The sequence below is a fragment of the Pteronotus mesoamericanus genome, unplaced genomic scaffold (assembly GCF_021234165.1).
Source record: "Pteronotus mesoamericanus isolate MK-2021 breed Mesoamerican mustached bat unplaced genomic scaffold, CSHL_Meso_final contig_164, whole genome shotgun sequence".
Classification (NCBI taxonomy): Eukaryota; Metazoa; Chordata; class Mammalia; order Chiroptera; family Mormoopidae; genus Pteronotus; species Pteronotus mesoamericanus.
The window spans coordinates 4,139,204-4,154,517 of NW_026555065.1; the positions used below are offsets into that span (position 1 = coordinate 4,139,204).

The window sequence follows — 15,314 nt, forward strand, 5'->3', positions numbered from 1 at the left end:
TATTCTTTAATGTATCCAAAATTTATAAAGAACTCTAAAAACTCATCAATGAGAAATTAAACAACACAATTAAAAAATAATTTGGACATCAAAGAAGATGCATGGAAGAAAAATAAGCGCATGAAAAGATCTGACATCATCAATCATCACTGAAATGCAAATTAAAACCACAAAGACTTTCTAACAATAGACTATGGAAAGGGAGAAATGCTAATATTACAGTGGAGAAACCTGGCCGACACTACTTTAACTAACTGATCAAGAGTGACATTGTGATTTATAACAAGAAATATATATTTAGTCTTTCTGCATGTTCCTGGAACAGAGCTCCTAAAACCTAGGTGGTGAGAGTGAGGAAGGTTTCTTTTGTTATGTTAATGAGGAGACTGGGAAAACCCCTCAGTCACCTAAGGTTGGGGGCTGTTGCCTGGGGAACCAACCTTGATTAGAAGGTTGAAACTTCCCATCACACTCCCTGACTTGTAGGAAGGGAGAGGACAGAGGCACCTTGGCCAAGCACCAGTGGCCAAGGACTGATTGCATCAATCCTCTCTGTGTGAGGAAGCCTCCACAAAAAAATAAAAAATAAAAAAAAGGAGGGGGTGTGAGGGTTGCTGGGTTGGTAAACCAGAACGCATCCATGTGCTGGGCCCCAAACTCCACGAGGGCCAGAAGCTCCTTTGTGTGAGACCTGACCCTATGCATCTCTTCATCTGGCTAATGATGATGTATATCCTTTAATATCCTTTGTAATAAAGTAGTAATCAAGCAAGTAAATGAGCTTCCTGAGTTCTGAGAGCTGCTCTAACAAATTATTCTGACCTGGCGAGGGGTTTGCAGGAAGCCCAGATAACAACCTGGACTTAGGACTGGCGTCTGAATTGGGACCCTTCACCTGTAGAACCTGACGCTGTCCCCAGGTAGATGGCATCAGAACTGAGTTAAATTCGCGGACACCAGGCCAGTGTCTGTGGAGAACTGAGTTAATTACCTGGTGGCATGGAAAAAACGCACACATAGGAATTGGTGTCAGAATTGGATCAAAGTAGCACTACCCGTGACAAATCACGCCGACGCTGTGATAGGCAGTTAGACGTGAAGAGGGCATGGATGATGGACCAGGTGCAGAAGGTCAGCAGGACAAAAAGCCCCAGGTGCCTCGCAACGGGCAAACCTAGGAACACGAGGACCTCGCCCCCAGGTAACCTCCGCCCCCAGATACCACATGACCTTTTATATCACTGGTGGTGCGGCTTGGACCCTCGCCTGACCTTTCCTCCGCTGGCAGGTCAGTAGTCATGTGGTAGACCCCCTCAGAGGAGGGACGAGGGGCAGAAGAGCTTCAGAGAACCCCCATACAAGCCCTTGCTCGGCCACTCCCTTCAGCATTAACCCCTAGGGATAACATCTAGGCCTCAGTTGTGTGTCAGCTCCAGCCCAGAAAAGCAGCAAAACCAGAGAGGCAGGCTGGCCTCAGGACCAGCTGCACTGACCAATGACCCCCTGCCCTGGCACAGGCCAATCACTGAAAACGGCTGCCCTGAAAGGACATACCTGGGAATCTGATGCGCATTCTGTTGAGATGCTCCGAGGCACCTCCCCTAAACTCTCCAGCCTTAAAAGCCCTTAGGATGAGGACCCAGAGTGCTGTCCCTCTCAGAGCGCAGAGCACGCCCAAGACTTTTGTTCCCTCCCCAGTCACGGTACCTTCACTCTTTTCTCTCCGAAGCTCCAAGGATCCCCGTTCTTTTGCCTCTGCTCTGAATAACGGTTCTCTCATCCTTTAAGTCTTGGCTCTGCAGTCTTTCCTAATGAGAACTCAAGTATGAGGCTGCTGAGCCAAGGTCTGGCTGACCCCACCCGTCTAGCACCTGGTGCGGTTTTCTCACTGCCAGCGCCAGCGGTGTCATGGGCCCCCTGGCAGCAGGAGGTGAGAGAGGCACTTGACCGCTGTGGTCCTCTTCCCAAAATGCTATCACCCTAATCTAATCATCAGACAAACCAAAATGAAGGACTTTCTATAAAATACTTGACCAGCACTCTTCAAAAGTATCAAGTTGTGAAAAACAAGGAAAGACTGAAAAATTGTCAAAAGATTAGAGGAGACTAGGGAGACAAGATGACTAAATGCACTGTAGAATATTAATGAAAAAACTGATGAAATTTTAATGCAGTCTCTAATTTAGTAAAACTTTAAATACCACAGTGACCGGCAAGCTAAGCCAGGGAAAGAGAAAGCTCCTGGCCGAGCAGGCAGGAATAACGAACAGTCTTGTGACCCGACTCACTGCTCGGCTCTTCTAAAGGCGAGAGGGATACCTCTGGGGAGGACCTCAAACAAGGGATAGAAAGTAGGACCGGGTACACTGTTTGCAAAGATGGCCACAACTATTCCTTCCACCCTTGGAAACACCCTAAGTGATGGGACTGTACTACTCTTGTCCCAATATTGGAGAATCCAATATTCTTCATCTGCCAAATCTACGCTGGCCTTGCGATGGATTTTGAGCAATAGAATGTGATGGACACAGTATCATGTGACCTTCCAGCCATGGCCTCAAGAGACTGTGCCACTTCCTTCCTTGCGTTCATTCATCATTGAAAGAAATGCTAAATTTTCAAGCAGCAGTTAGTGAAAAAAACATGTTCTTTCCCCCATCCAAATCCCTGAATCCCTGAATTCTAAGGACCCGGGTTGAGAACCCCTGACTGACAGCACTGGGCCAAGCTGTTTGCATTTTCTTTGGAATTGTGCAGGGATTCCAGGCACTCTGACTGGCAGGGCCCTCCTCGCTCAAACCACAGCACACGCCAGGGAGCAGCGAGGGACCGCTGGGCTCCCTGATACGCCGGACGCTGCTCCACGTGCTTTGTGCACGGGACGGCACTTGCTTCTCCCACAGCTGGGAGGTGGATCCTAGCATCTCCATTTCCAAAGAGGAAACTGAGACTCAGGGGGCTAAAGAACTAACCCAAGGTCCCAGAGTTTGGTAACTGGTGCTTTCTTTCTATCCCTCCACCCCGAGCACAGAGGAAGCAGGGCCCTTGGGGAGTTGGGAGGAGGCCCCGCCTCCCTCTCATTAATCTTCCTACGACCTTCTGAGGGTGTTACTTGTATTGGCCTTCTGTGAATAAGGAGGCTGGTCAGACAACTGGCGACTGTCCTGACATCTAGGGTGACAGAGGACCGGGTGGGAATCAGAAGAAAAGTGTTCAACATGGATGGAAGAGGCACCTCAGGCCCTTCTCCCAGTGCCAGTGGGAGCACAGAGGGTCCCAGCTTCACGGGGCTGAACTCAGCTGGGTTTTCGGGAGGCATGTGGGGAAACTGAAGGGGGCAGCGATGGGGCAGGTGGCAGAAGTGGGGGCACACCTGTGCATTTAGGGGGCAGGGGAAGAGAGGGGACAGGGGCAGTGGGGTCGAGTGGACTGCCAGCTGAGGCCTTACCTTGTTCTCACAGTGGATCTTGGCTCCCGAGTTAACCAGTATCTGAAGAATCTGTAAGTGGCCGAACCAGGCAGACAGGAGAATCGCATTCATCCCAAACTAGGGGAGAGGACAGGAGGGAGGAGGGGAGTGTGAGGAGGCATGGCTGCAGTGCAAAATCATAAAACCATGAGGGACCGTAAGTCCCACGTACGCCAAGGAGCTCCCAGCTATGGGAATTGAAAGTCCAGGACTTTTTTTTTTTTTTAGAAAGAAAACTATGAACACAATTTTAATTTCCATTCCACCAAAATTACAGATTCCAAATGTAGAAACAAAATGAACTAATGCTGGAAGAAATACTAGACTTCATTTTTTTTTTTTTTAAGATTTTATTTATTTCTTTTCAAAGAAGGGAAGGGAGGGAGAGAGGGAGAGAAACATCAGTGTGCGTTTGCCTTTCATGCACCCCCTACTGGGGACCTGGCTTGCACCACTGGCATGTGCCCTGACTGGGAATTGAACTGAGGACTCTTTGGTTCACAGGCCAGCACTCAGTCCACTGAACCACACCAGCTAAGGCAAAATACTGGACTTTAAACAGTTTACACTGTTTCTGACCAGTTTGTGTTGACACAAGTCATCAATTTTAGGCAACATTTTAAATTTTCAAAGAGAATGATTTGTAAATATAAATCCATCTTTCTTTATCGTCATTGCATTTTTTACATAATTTCACATAAACTATAATAAAAATTGTAACAGTGTTTTCTATCATTGTGAATTAAACACCACACTAAGAACAAGAAATTGAAATAACAAATTTGGTAACTTCTCCTCTTTTGTTTCTGATTTTGTTTCTTTGAGTCTTTTCTCTTTATTCCTTAGCTAGCCTAGCCAAGATTTGTCAATTTTATTAATCTTTCCAAAGAACTGGCTCCTTCTTGCATTAACTTTTTGTATTAAAAAAGAACAAATTGGGCATTTCTATGATCAATGTGCGTTAAAGGACAGACACACAAACTATGACCACTTATTTAGTTATATCTTTATTCCTGAACGGATTGTGTTTATACAGACAACTTATGACATCTGGCCTTAAACAGACATCAGCAGCATTTTTCCTAACGGCTTTGCACACTGCCAGTCATCAGGCTCTTTCTGGTGCTTTGTGACCTCGTTACCGTCCTGCTCTCACACGGTTCCCTCTGCAACGCTCTCAAATTGTTGTAAATTCCTTTTTGCTCCCACTTTTCAATTTCCTGATCACTGAATGAACTAATTCCTCTAAATTGCTCAAAATGGGGCCTGACACAGAATACAAATTTATCTAAAAACAGAGGCTGATACACTGCCACAAACTTCTGAGGGAAGCAGGGTGTGCTAAATAAAACTTAATAAAACAGATGCCACCCACTGCCACCATCATTTCATAAATAGGGGCCATTTTAACACAAAAAAATTGGACAGAGCCAATCTCAGAAAATACTCTTTCCAAATACAGTTTTCACAAAAACTACATTATATTGTTCTTATTCTCTGATTTGCTGTGACTGGGGAAGACCTCGTTCTGGGCTGAAGTTTGAGAATCAACTGTTGGACTCTCCGACAGAACATCCTTCAGGCTGACGGTGTAAGTATGCGTGTGTGCGAGACAGCACCTGGCCACCACACGAGACAGCCACTGCACTGTCAAATGCAGCTCACAGTGAGGAGGACCCTCCCTACGCTCTACTGCAGTCTGCATCCCTGTGCTTTCTGCGCACTAGCCCTTTGGAGCGACTGAGAATATGCTGGGGCCTTCTTCTGATGGCAGCGGGCATGTTTGCGGGACACTCTTCCTCAGCACCTGCGGAGTGCTCCAGGGTCATCAGACCCCTTCGCTGACCTCGGTCTTCATGGGGTCCTGCATCCGAGGGCAGCCCTTGCCCCACTCCCGCTGAGTCTTCCCTGCTCTGTGAAGAGCACCCCTAAGCCTCCAAACTCACCTCCCAAGATGCATCAACAGCTAGCCATGCCCTGCAGTGATTTTTCACTCTCTTTCCTTGGCTGTGCTGGTATCAAGCCAGGTCTGAGCAGACAGAGGCCTGGGGGGCCATCGTCACTTCTGGCCTAAAGGCTGTGCTGTTTTCCCTCCATTTGGGGCACCCCCGAGATATGTCTGTAAGTCAGGTGTTGTTCATAGACCAGAAATATGACTCTAGGTGCCCCAGCAAGGCCAGAGGCGTGTCATAACAGAATGAGCCCACAGTGTGGCTTCATTCTGATAGACCAAAGAATCTTCTCCCAAGCATACGGAATAGATGCTCTCCTATCCAGCTGGGAGCAGAAATGCAGAGTCCACCTCATGAAGAAACCAGGAATCAGTGTCCCCCTAATCTGCCCCCACCCCAGCACGCTCCAAGCTCCTAGGTCCCAGGGCAGGGGCTAGAGGGCAGGGCTGGCCAGCTCCAAGGCCTGAATCAGCCTCAGTTTCAGTCTGGACCAGGGTGGGGGTGGGGCAATTCCCAGCACCTGTACAGAACGCTGTGGCCACAGCTGCCTCCCTGATGGCCCCATGAGAAGGGGTGACATGAAAAGGGGTCTTAGTGGCTGCCAGGATTCCTCCTAGGTACTGTGTTTAGGTAAAGGCTTTGACAAGTGGCTTGGGCGAAAGGTGAAATCCAGATGGAACTGACTGGTCAGTAGGCACCTGAACATCCAAAGAGAGTTTCACAGTTCTGCTTTAGAAATGGGCAAGAACTGGGGGGAAGGGTGGCAGAGGACAAGGACGGCACTGAAGGAGGGTATGGGGGCGGAGGCTGAGCCCAAGACAAGGGAAGTACCAAAGGACTTTAAAGAACAGAAATGTAAAAGAGGATTTTAAGATTTTTACATTGTTCTCATGTAAGTCCCCTACATCAATTCTTTTGGACAGCCTGTCCCACACCAAAAGCCTGTGTATGGGGTCTCTACGGAAATCAGAGGGAAGAGCTGAAATCCGTGTTAGGGGTGATGCCAGGGGAGAGACAAAGGGTTATTTTTTAAATAATTTTTTAATTTTCTATTACAGTTGATGTACAATATTATATTAGTTTCAGGCATCCAATCCAGTGATTAGACATTTATATAACTTACAAAGGGATCACTCCGATGAATCTAGTACCCACTGACACCACGCATACAAAGTAGGGCAAAGTAGGTTTACAGTTGTGAGATGCAAAACAGAGTTTATTCTTGTATTATTATTAATTATTGTATTATATTCTTTTTTAAAAGATTTTATTTATTGATTTATGGAGAGGGGAAGGGAGGGATAAAGGGAGGGAGAGAAACACCAATATATGAGAGATACACTGATCAGTGGTATCTCTCCAGCTGCGGTCTGGCCCACAACCCAGCCATGTGCCCTGACTGGGAATGGAACTGGCGACCTTTTGGTTCACAAGCTTACACTCGATCCACTGAGCCACATCAGCCAGAGCTAACTATTGTATTATTTTCCATACAAACAACTATAAACCTACTTTTGCCCCACCCTGTAGTTATTACAATGCTATTTTTATAAAGATTTTATTTATCTGTTTTAGAGAGATGGGAAGAGGGGGAGAGAGGAAGAGAAACATGGAAACATGGATCAGCTGCCTCTTGCACACCCCTAACTGGGGGCCTGGCCCAGGCATATGTGCTCTGACTGGTAATGAAACCAGCAGCCTTTCGGTTCCCAGGCCAGCACTCAATCCATGGAGCCACGCCAGCCAGGGCAGTTATCACAATATTATTGACTATATTCCCTATGCTGTTCTTTACATCCCCGTGACTATTCTGTAACTACCAATTTGTACTTCTTAACCCCTTCACCTTTTTCACCCATCCCCCAACCCTCTTCCCATCTGGCGACCTTCCAAATGTTCTTTGTATCTACGAGAGAAAAAGGGTTTTTTGCAAAATGTCAAGAGGACAGCAAAAATTGAGCAGAAGTTGAAAGAAAGAGCCAGGAGTGACCGTAAGACTTTAAGATGTTCCTCCTGAAATCTTAGAGAAGGTGCTGGACCTGCCACACACCCCAAGTGGGGACTGGAGCTGGTCTTAGCTAGAGCCGAGAGGCTGGGAGACCTAGCACTGACTCAGAGCTCAGCCCCCGGGGAACATCCATAACTGCAGCTGGCTGGGCGAGGGAGGGAAGGCATAGGCATAGGGCAGAGTCCTGGAGACTGGGAATTAAAAGGGTCAAGGCTCCTGCTGCGGGAGGAGAGTCATGGAAGCCACAGTCTCCTGCCATGGAACCCCAGGGATACGTCACAGTCCTAGTTCCAGGCAGTTCCCAGAACAGAGCACTGTGGCACGTCACTGAAGACCAACAACAGGTTTCCCTCCTCCAGCGTCTCTTCCCCGTCCTGTTACTAAAGCGGGCATGTGCACCGGCCTTCTTACCTTTCAAGATACACGCATTGCTATTTGCAAAGAAAACAGATTTAGGAAAGCACTCTCTTACTCTTCTCCCTCATACCCCCTTTTCTCACTCACTCCCTCAAGGAAGAAATCACAGAGCACATTGGTGATACAGGGGGTCTTTGTGGGCAAAGGGCTGACCAAAGGGGGTCCAGAGTTTTATTGGGAAACTCAGTCTAAGGATCCCAGACATCCTCCTTCCGGAGTCACCTCTGAATGGGGCCTAAGCGGGTGCAGGGAGGAGGGGGGAGGTAGGCTGCGATCAAGCCCTCCTTGTGGTGGGGCCTGGAAGCAATGAGAAGCCAGGACGAAGAAAAGAATTTCTATGAAAGCTAAGTATCTGCCGGGGAAGTTTATAACTTTTTTGTTTGGTTTGGGTTGATTTGCGGGGGGGGTGGGGGGGGAGGTATTTGATCTCGAGTAATTTTACTTTAATTTTACTGATACAGTTAACAGTTTTAATTATAGATGCACTTAAAGGAATTTTAGATTATAAAGAAAAAAACTGTGAAATTGTTTAAATGATGATAATTATTTAAATTATAATATGGCACCTGTGGGATTATTCCAATATATAATTTTTTAAATTTAAATTTAAATTCTTTTTTTTTAATCCTCACCTGAGGATATGTTTTATTGATTTTTTTTTTTTTTTTTTTTTTTTTTTTTTAGAGAGAGAGAAACATTGATATGGGGGAGGAACATCGATTGGTTGCCTCCCTTACGCACCCCGACCAGGGATTGAACCCACAGTCTAGATATGTGTCCTCAAACCCAAAAACTTTTAATGTATGGGATGATGCTCCAACTAACTGAGCCAGGACTAAATTTAGACTCTTAAGTGTATCCCTGTCAAATGTCATTGTCAGATTCAGCTGTATCCCCAGACCTGTAGAGCTGATTTTGTAGATCCTGTTATTCTTTAGCGCTCCGCCTCAGCAGTTAGTCTTTATGCAAAGTGTTGGTTAAAGAATTAGCCAGGACAGAGCCTTGTGGCATATCACGAGAGAATTGCCTCCCGATGAGTTTACTAATAAGGCCTGTAATAATGCACCCAATTATCTGTTCTACAATCCACATCTCTCCTTGCTTACCTGATATCAGGAGGAATTAAAAAGGCTCTCTGAGAATTGAAAGGCCCTTGAAAATGGAGAGATCTTTATAACTGTGCAAGGGATAAAAGGGATCAGTACAGTGTCAAGGCCTTAAAGACTTAGACTCCCTGCCCACCCTGCACATCTGAGTATCATCGGCCACCCTGGCAACGGCAGCTGGCTCACAGATCCAGACTGAGCTCCAGTGCCCCTCCCCTACCCCAAGACAGACAGACAATCAGACATGCACACACAGACATGCCTCCCTAGGGGTCCCGTACCGCATCCTCCTCGTCCACAGCAGCCTCATGCTCCAAAAGCAGCCGCACAGCTTGTTCGTGCCCCGCACCTGCGGCCCAGTGCAGGGCCACCCTGCCCACCTGCCAGGGTGAGAGGGGTCCTGTGAGGCGCTGGCTGGCTGCCCGGCCCAGCGCCCACACCTTCCCCACCACCCGGCCAGGAAGCTGGTCTGCAACGCGGAAGGGCCTTTGCTGGCTCTGGTGACCAGCCCCACCTTGGCCCCCTCCTCCTCCACTCAGCGGCAGCTGAAATGAAGGTAGTAAAACACAATGACTGGATCCATCTGTCCCCCTAAAACTCTTCACAGCTCCCACTGCTGTTGGGACAAACTGCATGGCCTGGCCCTACTTACCATTGCTCTCAGAAATGCCAGCTTCCCCCTCTAAGTCTGTTCGTGCAGCCTATGATTGCTCCCCAAGTCCCTGAGGGCCTGGGTTCCGTCCCCTCTTCCCCTCAGAACAGGGCTGAAGGGGCCTGACCCCTCACCTCATTCCCAGACCACCCCGGCAGTTCACCATGGTCTCTGGCCTTGGTCACATCTGAGCAGACCTGGGGGAAGCCAGTGTCCCTCCATAGTTTTCTGCTTGTGAGAGGACAACAAAAGGAAATACTGATTTTCTGTGTGGTGTCTCTGGGGACCAGTTGTTCCTTCCTCAAGGGTTCCGCCCATACTGTCCTCTCTGCCTAGAACACTGTCTTTCTTCACTGGCTTCCACAAAAATACCTCTTCCTTAGGAAGCCTCCTCTGACCCCTCAGGTGGGGCAGGCCCCCCCTCCAATCTCCACGTGCTCTCAACTTATCAGAGTGGGAAGGCATTGTCCGTGGTACTCTGTTTAATGTCAGTCCTGCCCCATCAGGCTATCAGCTCCATGAGGGCAGGCATCATGTCTGCCATGGGTTCTGCTCGGTCCCTAGCACTGAGCACAGGGCTGGCACAGACTAGCAAGCCCTTCATACATGCTTATTGACCGAATGAATCAATGAGTGAATGAGTGAATGAATGAATGAATGAATGAATAGCCTGGCATTAGCAGCCTATCATCCAACAAGCTCATGCTCCCTTGCTAGTGCTTGTCCAGGAACTGAGACCAAGGTTCCAGTCACCAATAACTTGCTGCGTGACCTAAGATGACTTGCTGCCCCCTCTGTGCCTGTCTCAAAACATAAACAGGACTAACACTTTCTGCCCTCCTCACCTCTCCCTGAGGTGAGTGAGGACCATAAGGAAACAGGCAGAAAATGTTCTGAAAACCGCAGAATTCCCGTCACTATTACTGTGTCCCAGGAAGGCTCTGAAGACCCAGGTCATACCCCTGTTGTGTCACCCCAGACGGAAGTGCTACAGTCAGAAATCCTGTATCCAACCTTTTCAGCCTCCATGGACCTAGTGCCCAAGCCGCTGTCTCCTCTAAGGTGCCCCTGACAGCCAGTACCCCAAGGCTGGGAGATGATGCTACCCCCAGTGGTACTCAGGCCTGTCCTCAATGTTCCCCACCAGTAGGAACGGCTTTTCCCTCTGTCCCCTTCCCCAGCATGGTTGCGGACCACCTCGCCTGCAGCCTCCCCATGAGGCCTGATCAGCAGGGCTGGTCCGCCTCCCAGCCTGGCCTTTGAGTCCCGGGGGCACGCGGAGGCCCACAGCGGCTTTACACACTCAGTGGGCATGGGGGCCCTCAGAGAACTGAGCTAAGTTGCTGCCTCATGCATGCCCAGCCTCTCTGGGTCTCAAATCACTGGGCTTCTGGCCAGAGGCACTGCTCCACCTTTGTCCCTCCTGGTGCCTTGCCCCTGTCAACCTACCTGCCAGCCTCTTGCTCCTGACCTTTGACCCTCTGGTGTCCTGAGCCTAACTTTTGTTCCTTGGGCATCCCTTTCAGATGGGTCACAGGAGTTAAGACCATGAACTCTGGAATTGCTGCAGCCTGGCTCAGAATCCTGCCCCTGACCCAGGGTGAGGCCTCAGAGATCTTAAAACAATGGGGACAGTCTGAGCCTCACTCAAGTTAACACATGCAAATGCGGGCTCCACAAACTGTCTCTCCTGGGCAGCGATGTCCTCACCACACTGTCCCCATCCTGCCCGAGGTGGAGGAGCCTGTTTACACACCTGGTTTCTGGCCCTGACATTGACTCTTCTCCCAAGCAGCTCCTTCATCTTCCCGATGTTGTTCCGGCGAGCAGCCTCATGGAGCTGCCTCTCCAGGGGAAGCACTGGGGGAAGAAGAGGGATGTGGGATGAGGGGAGTCCCCACACCGCACAGCGAGCTGCAGTGAACAGCCCCTCTCTGGCTCTGAATGCTTCCTGGGCCCAGATCTTCCAGAGGAATGGTGGGTGGGGGTGGGGAGAAGATATCTCTCCTCTAGCTCTCTGTTGGGACTTCCCCAGACAAGTTGTTTTCCTTCTTCTTCTTCTTTTTTTTTTTTTAATTTTTACTTATTGATTTTAGAAAGAGAGAGGAGGGAGAGAAAGAAACATCAATTTGTTGTTCCACTTATTGATGCATTCATTAGGTGCTTCTTGTACGTGCCCTGACTGGGGGGGTCAAGCCTACAACCGTGGCGTATTGGGACAGTGCTCTAACCAACTGATCTACCCAGCAAGGGCAGGTTGTTTTTCCTTCTGACTCACCGCATGTCCACGTGGCCAGGACTCGGCAAAATCCTGAAGATGGGAGACTATGGGCAAGACCATCCACAGAGCTAAGTGTGTGTCCCTCACCCCTCAGAGGTGCCCCATCATTCAGGTTTCACATCTTCTCCCCAAGAGCTGCTCTTAGAAGGGAATGGAATTCATTCCCCCCTGGAGTCCATAGCTGCCTTTTGCATTCCGTTGTGTAGAAAACAGCCATGATCTACTGAGCCATCTACTGCGTCAGGCCCTGTGGAGGCCAGAGGCATGTTCACTGGGCTGCTTTGTCCTCATCCCTCCACCTCTTCTCTCCTCTCCCAGCTAGGGGCCCACTCTGATTTGTCTTCTCTGTGATCTCTCTGCATGCTTCTCACCCTCATCATTGCTCCTTTATCGAAGACAGTCTCAGACTAGGGAGAACCTCAGAGCTCCCCTGCCAGGCCCTGTCATGGGCAGCGGTGGGCTTAGATGGTTGGTGGCCATGTCAGGAGGAATCAGGCCTGGTGACCCCCACATGCTGCTTCCATCCTGACTGTGCTCAGCTTGTGAAGATGTCTGATCTTCTTGGGGGCCCTGGCCACACTGGGCCCTTCCCAATCCAGCCACAGCTCATAGCAGGCCCAAAGCTGGCTACAGGGAGGAATCCACAAAACTCTGCTTCCACGAATAACACTAATAATCTCCAGAATAATAGATGCCCATCCCTCCTCCAGAAAAACTTAGACACACTACCACAAGGGACAAATATGTCCTGGCTCTGCACAATCATTACAGAGGTAATCTTGTGGTTTTATTGCTGCCAAAGCTACATCCTGCATGTGTGATCCAGTGTGAATGTCCAAACCCAGCCTCTCTATCTGTCTAGGGGCAGGTGACCAGCATCTGGCAGGGAAAGTTAATGATGCATTGAAGTGACAGATAGGCCTGCTATCGGTTTGTTTTCCCTCACAAGTTCTACATAGCTTTCCAGATGTGGGAGAAGGTCATGGGCTTTCTGATGCTTCATAGGTACAAGCGGTGGACCTCAGAGCTGCTACTCCGGGGGTAATCAGCTCTGGCTGAGTTACTTCCTGGCTGTATGACTTAGTTACTTAATTATCCTGTGCCTCAGTTTTCTCACATTTCAGATGGGGACATAAGTTGCTCGGCAGGGTTATTGTTAATGATTAGATATAAGATACAGAAAGCCTCTAGCATGCTGTCTGGCGAAGAGCGCCGTAATCATTGTCACTATTATTCCCTCAAGGGAAAGGGTCAGAGATTAAATTCTAGATTTAGATTAAATATTGATTAAATATGCCAAAGACCTGAAAGTAGTCAGGTGTCCTTCATTCAGGGCTGTCTGAACCAGTGAAGCCCCAACCAAGGAAAGTACCCTCCCTACCCAACCTCCCTGCATTGTTTTCCTCCATAGCACCTCTCATCATGGGCATATGCCATAATTATAAATTTAAGTTTATTGTCTGCTTCCCCTATTATAAAATAAGCCCATGAGGGGAGAGATTTTTATCTGATTTGTTAACTACTGTATCCTCAAATTCAGGCCTTGGCATATATTTGTTTAATGAATGAGTGACAGACACACAAATCATTAAGTCTCTTCAGGGGCCTTTGAACTATAAAATGCTGCCCCAATTAGGATTCATCAGCCCCACAGAAAACCAAGCCTTAAGCTCAGGTAAGTGACAGGAAAAAAAATCCCTAGGGGAAGGCAGCTTCCCATCAATACTTTAGGGGATAGAGAAAACATCACCTTCCAAGTGGGGTCCACATGGATAGCTCCAGCCTTCCCCCATTCCAAAGGAGTCTGCCCTTCCTGCAGGTGAGGAGAAGGCCCTTCTGGAAGGGCCCCTGTCAGATCTCAAATTCTTCCTGGAGGCACTGTTGGGAGGCACGAGCTTTTCTTTCCTTAACCTGTTGGTTGCAAACCGCCATGATCCAGGTTTGGGAAAAGAGCTGGTGCTTCAGGTGTGAGCTTAGAGAAGCTGGGGCTCTAGTGCCCACTTTGCCACTTTCTAGAAGCAGGATCCTGGGCTAGTCATATACCCCTGTTGGGACGGGTCTCAATTTCTTCAGTTGTATAACTGGAGGATGGTGAAGGAAGAGATCTGAAGAGATCTCTTCCAGCCCTGACTCCCTTTCTCTTAGCTGGAGCCTAGAGGGATTGGTCTGGTTTGTGTCGGCAAACAGCAGAGTCCCACCAGACCCGGAGCAAGCAGACCCTACAGAGCGCCAACATCAAGTCTCATCTCTTCCATGCAACTCAACCCATGCATCCTCTTTGCGGCCACATCCAATACACACTGCACTCTGGCCTCTGAGCCTTTGACCAGGCTGGGTCCTCTGCCCTGAATTCCATCCCACACACCCCAATGCACCTTCCTGTGGGTAGTTAAGGTCCTGATCATGTGATCCTCTGCCCCAGGAAGAATCTGTACCCTTTGAAAGAGCACCTTAAAAGGTGAAAGAGCCTCTCACCCCACCCCCACCCCAGAGAGGACACTGGCTCCAGCCTCCTCACCCCTCTCCCAGCCAAAGCCCTCTATGGCCAGCTGCTGCGCACATGGATGCTGCTGCCCGGCCCAGAGGCCCTGGCACTGGGCACACTCCTTGAGCAAGGCTCTGAGGTGCCCTTATCCCCTCTGCAGCACACAGTAGCTCCTCTCCTCTGGGTTTCGGTTTCCCCATCTGATAGGGTCTCCACTCTCCAACCAGCCCCCACAGGCCGGGGAGGCTAAGGCCTTCAGCATGTCTACCACTTAATGACTGCGTGCCCTTGGGCCATTTATTTAACCACCTGGTGCCTCAGCTTTCTCTTCTGCAAAAACGGAGATAGCAGTAGGTCCTATCCACAGGGCCGCTATGAAAATCAAGTAGCACGCCTGTCCTGGCGCGGCCTGGCACACAAAGTAAGGGTGCGCCAGCCCAAGCCAGGATTTCATTACCATCTTATTTCTAGCTAATGTCTCCGGCGAGCAGCCAATGTGCCCTCAGCCCAGTGCACGTTCCTCTCGGAGCTACAAAGGAGCCCAAGACCGAGGTGGACACGTGGACCATGCCAATTCCAGCCTGGGTCGCCGCCGCAGGGGTGCGGGGGATGCTCTCAGCCTCTGCCCGCTCCCGACCCCCACCCCGGCCTCGCAGCGCCGCTGACTCACGGCCGTCGGTCTCCCACCGCAGATGCTCCCCCATGCCGCAGCTCCGCAGCCTCCGCGCGCGCCGGCCCGGTGCCAGCCCGCCAGCAGCGTGTCAGCCGGGGCGGGGCGGCAGTGCAGGGGAGTGGGCGCGGAGCTGGGGCGGGAGAATGAGAAGCGAGCGGCAGCCGCTCCTCCAGATCCCTGGCCCCGCCTCGGCCCCTGGGGACCATGTTGGCGCGGCTCTGCGGCCTCTCCCCTCCCCGCTCCATCCCGGTCCAGGCTCCCGGTCCCTCCT

General features: G+C 49.8%; 1 protein-coding gene across 1 annotated transcript in view; it reads right to left on the minus strand.

Moving 5' to 3' along the window:
• The window catches only part of ANKDD1A (ankyrin repeat and death domain containing 1A), a 37,691-nt gene extending 22,598 nt beyond the window's left edge, over positions 1-15,093 (minus strand). The window contains exons 1-4 of the mRNA XM_054564452.1: positions 15,041-15,093; positions 11,361-11,464; positions 9,234-9,332; positions 3,449-3,547 (exon numbers count right to left, since the gene is read on the minus strand). Coding sequence (XP_054420427.1) covers positions 3,449-3,547; positions 9,234-9,332; positions 11,361-11,464; positions 15,041-15,074 — 336 coding nt within the window. The 5' untranslated portion in view covers positions 15,075-15,093. The remainder of the gene's footprint in view (positions 1-3,448; positions 3,548-9,233; positions 9,333-11,360; positions 11,465-15,040) is intronic.
• Between the last annotated feature and the right edge of the window lie 221 nt (positions 15,094-15,314).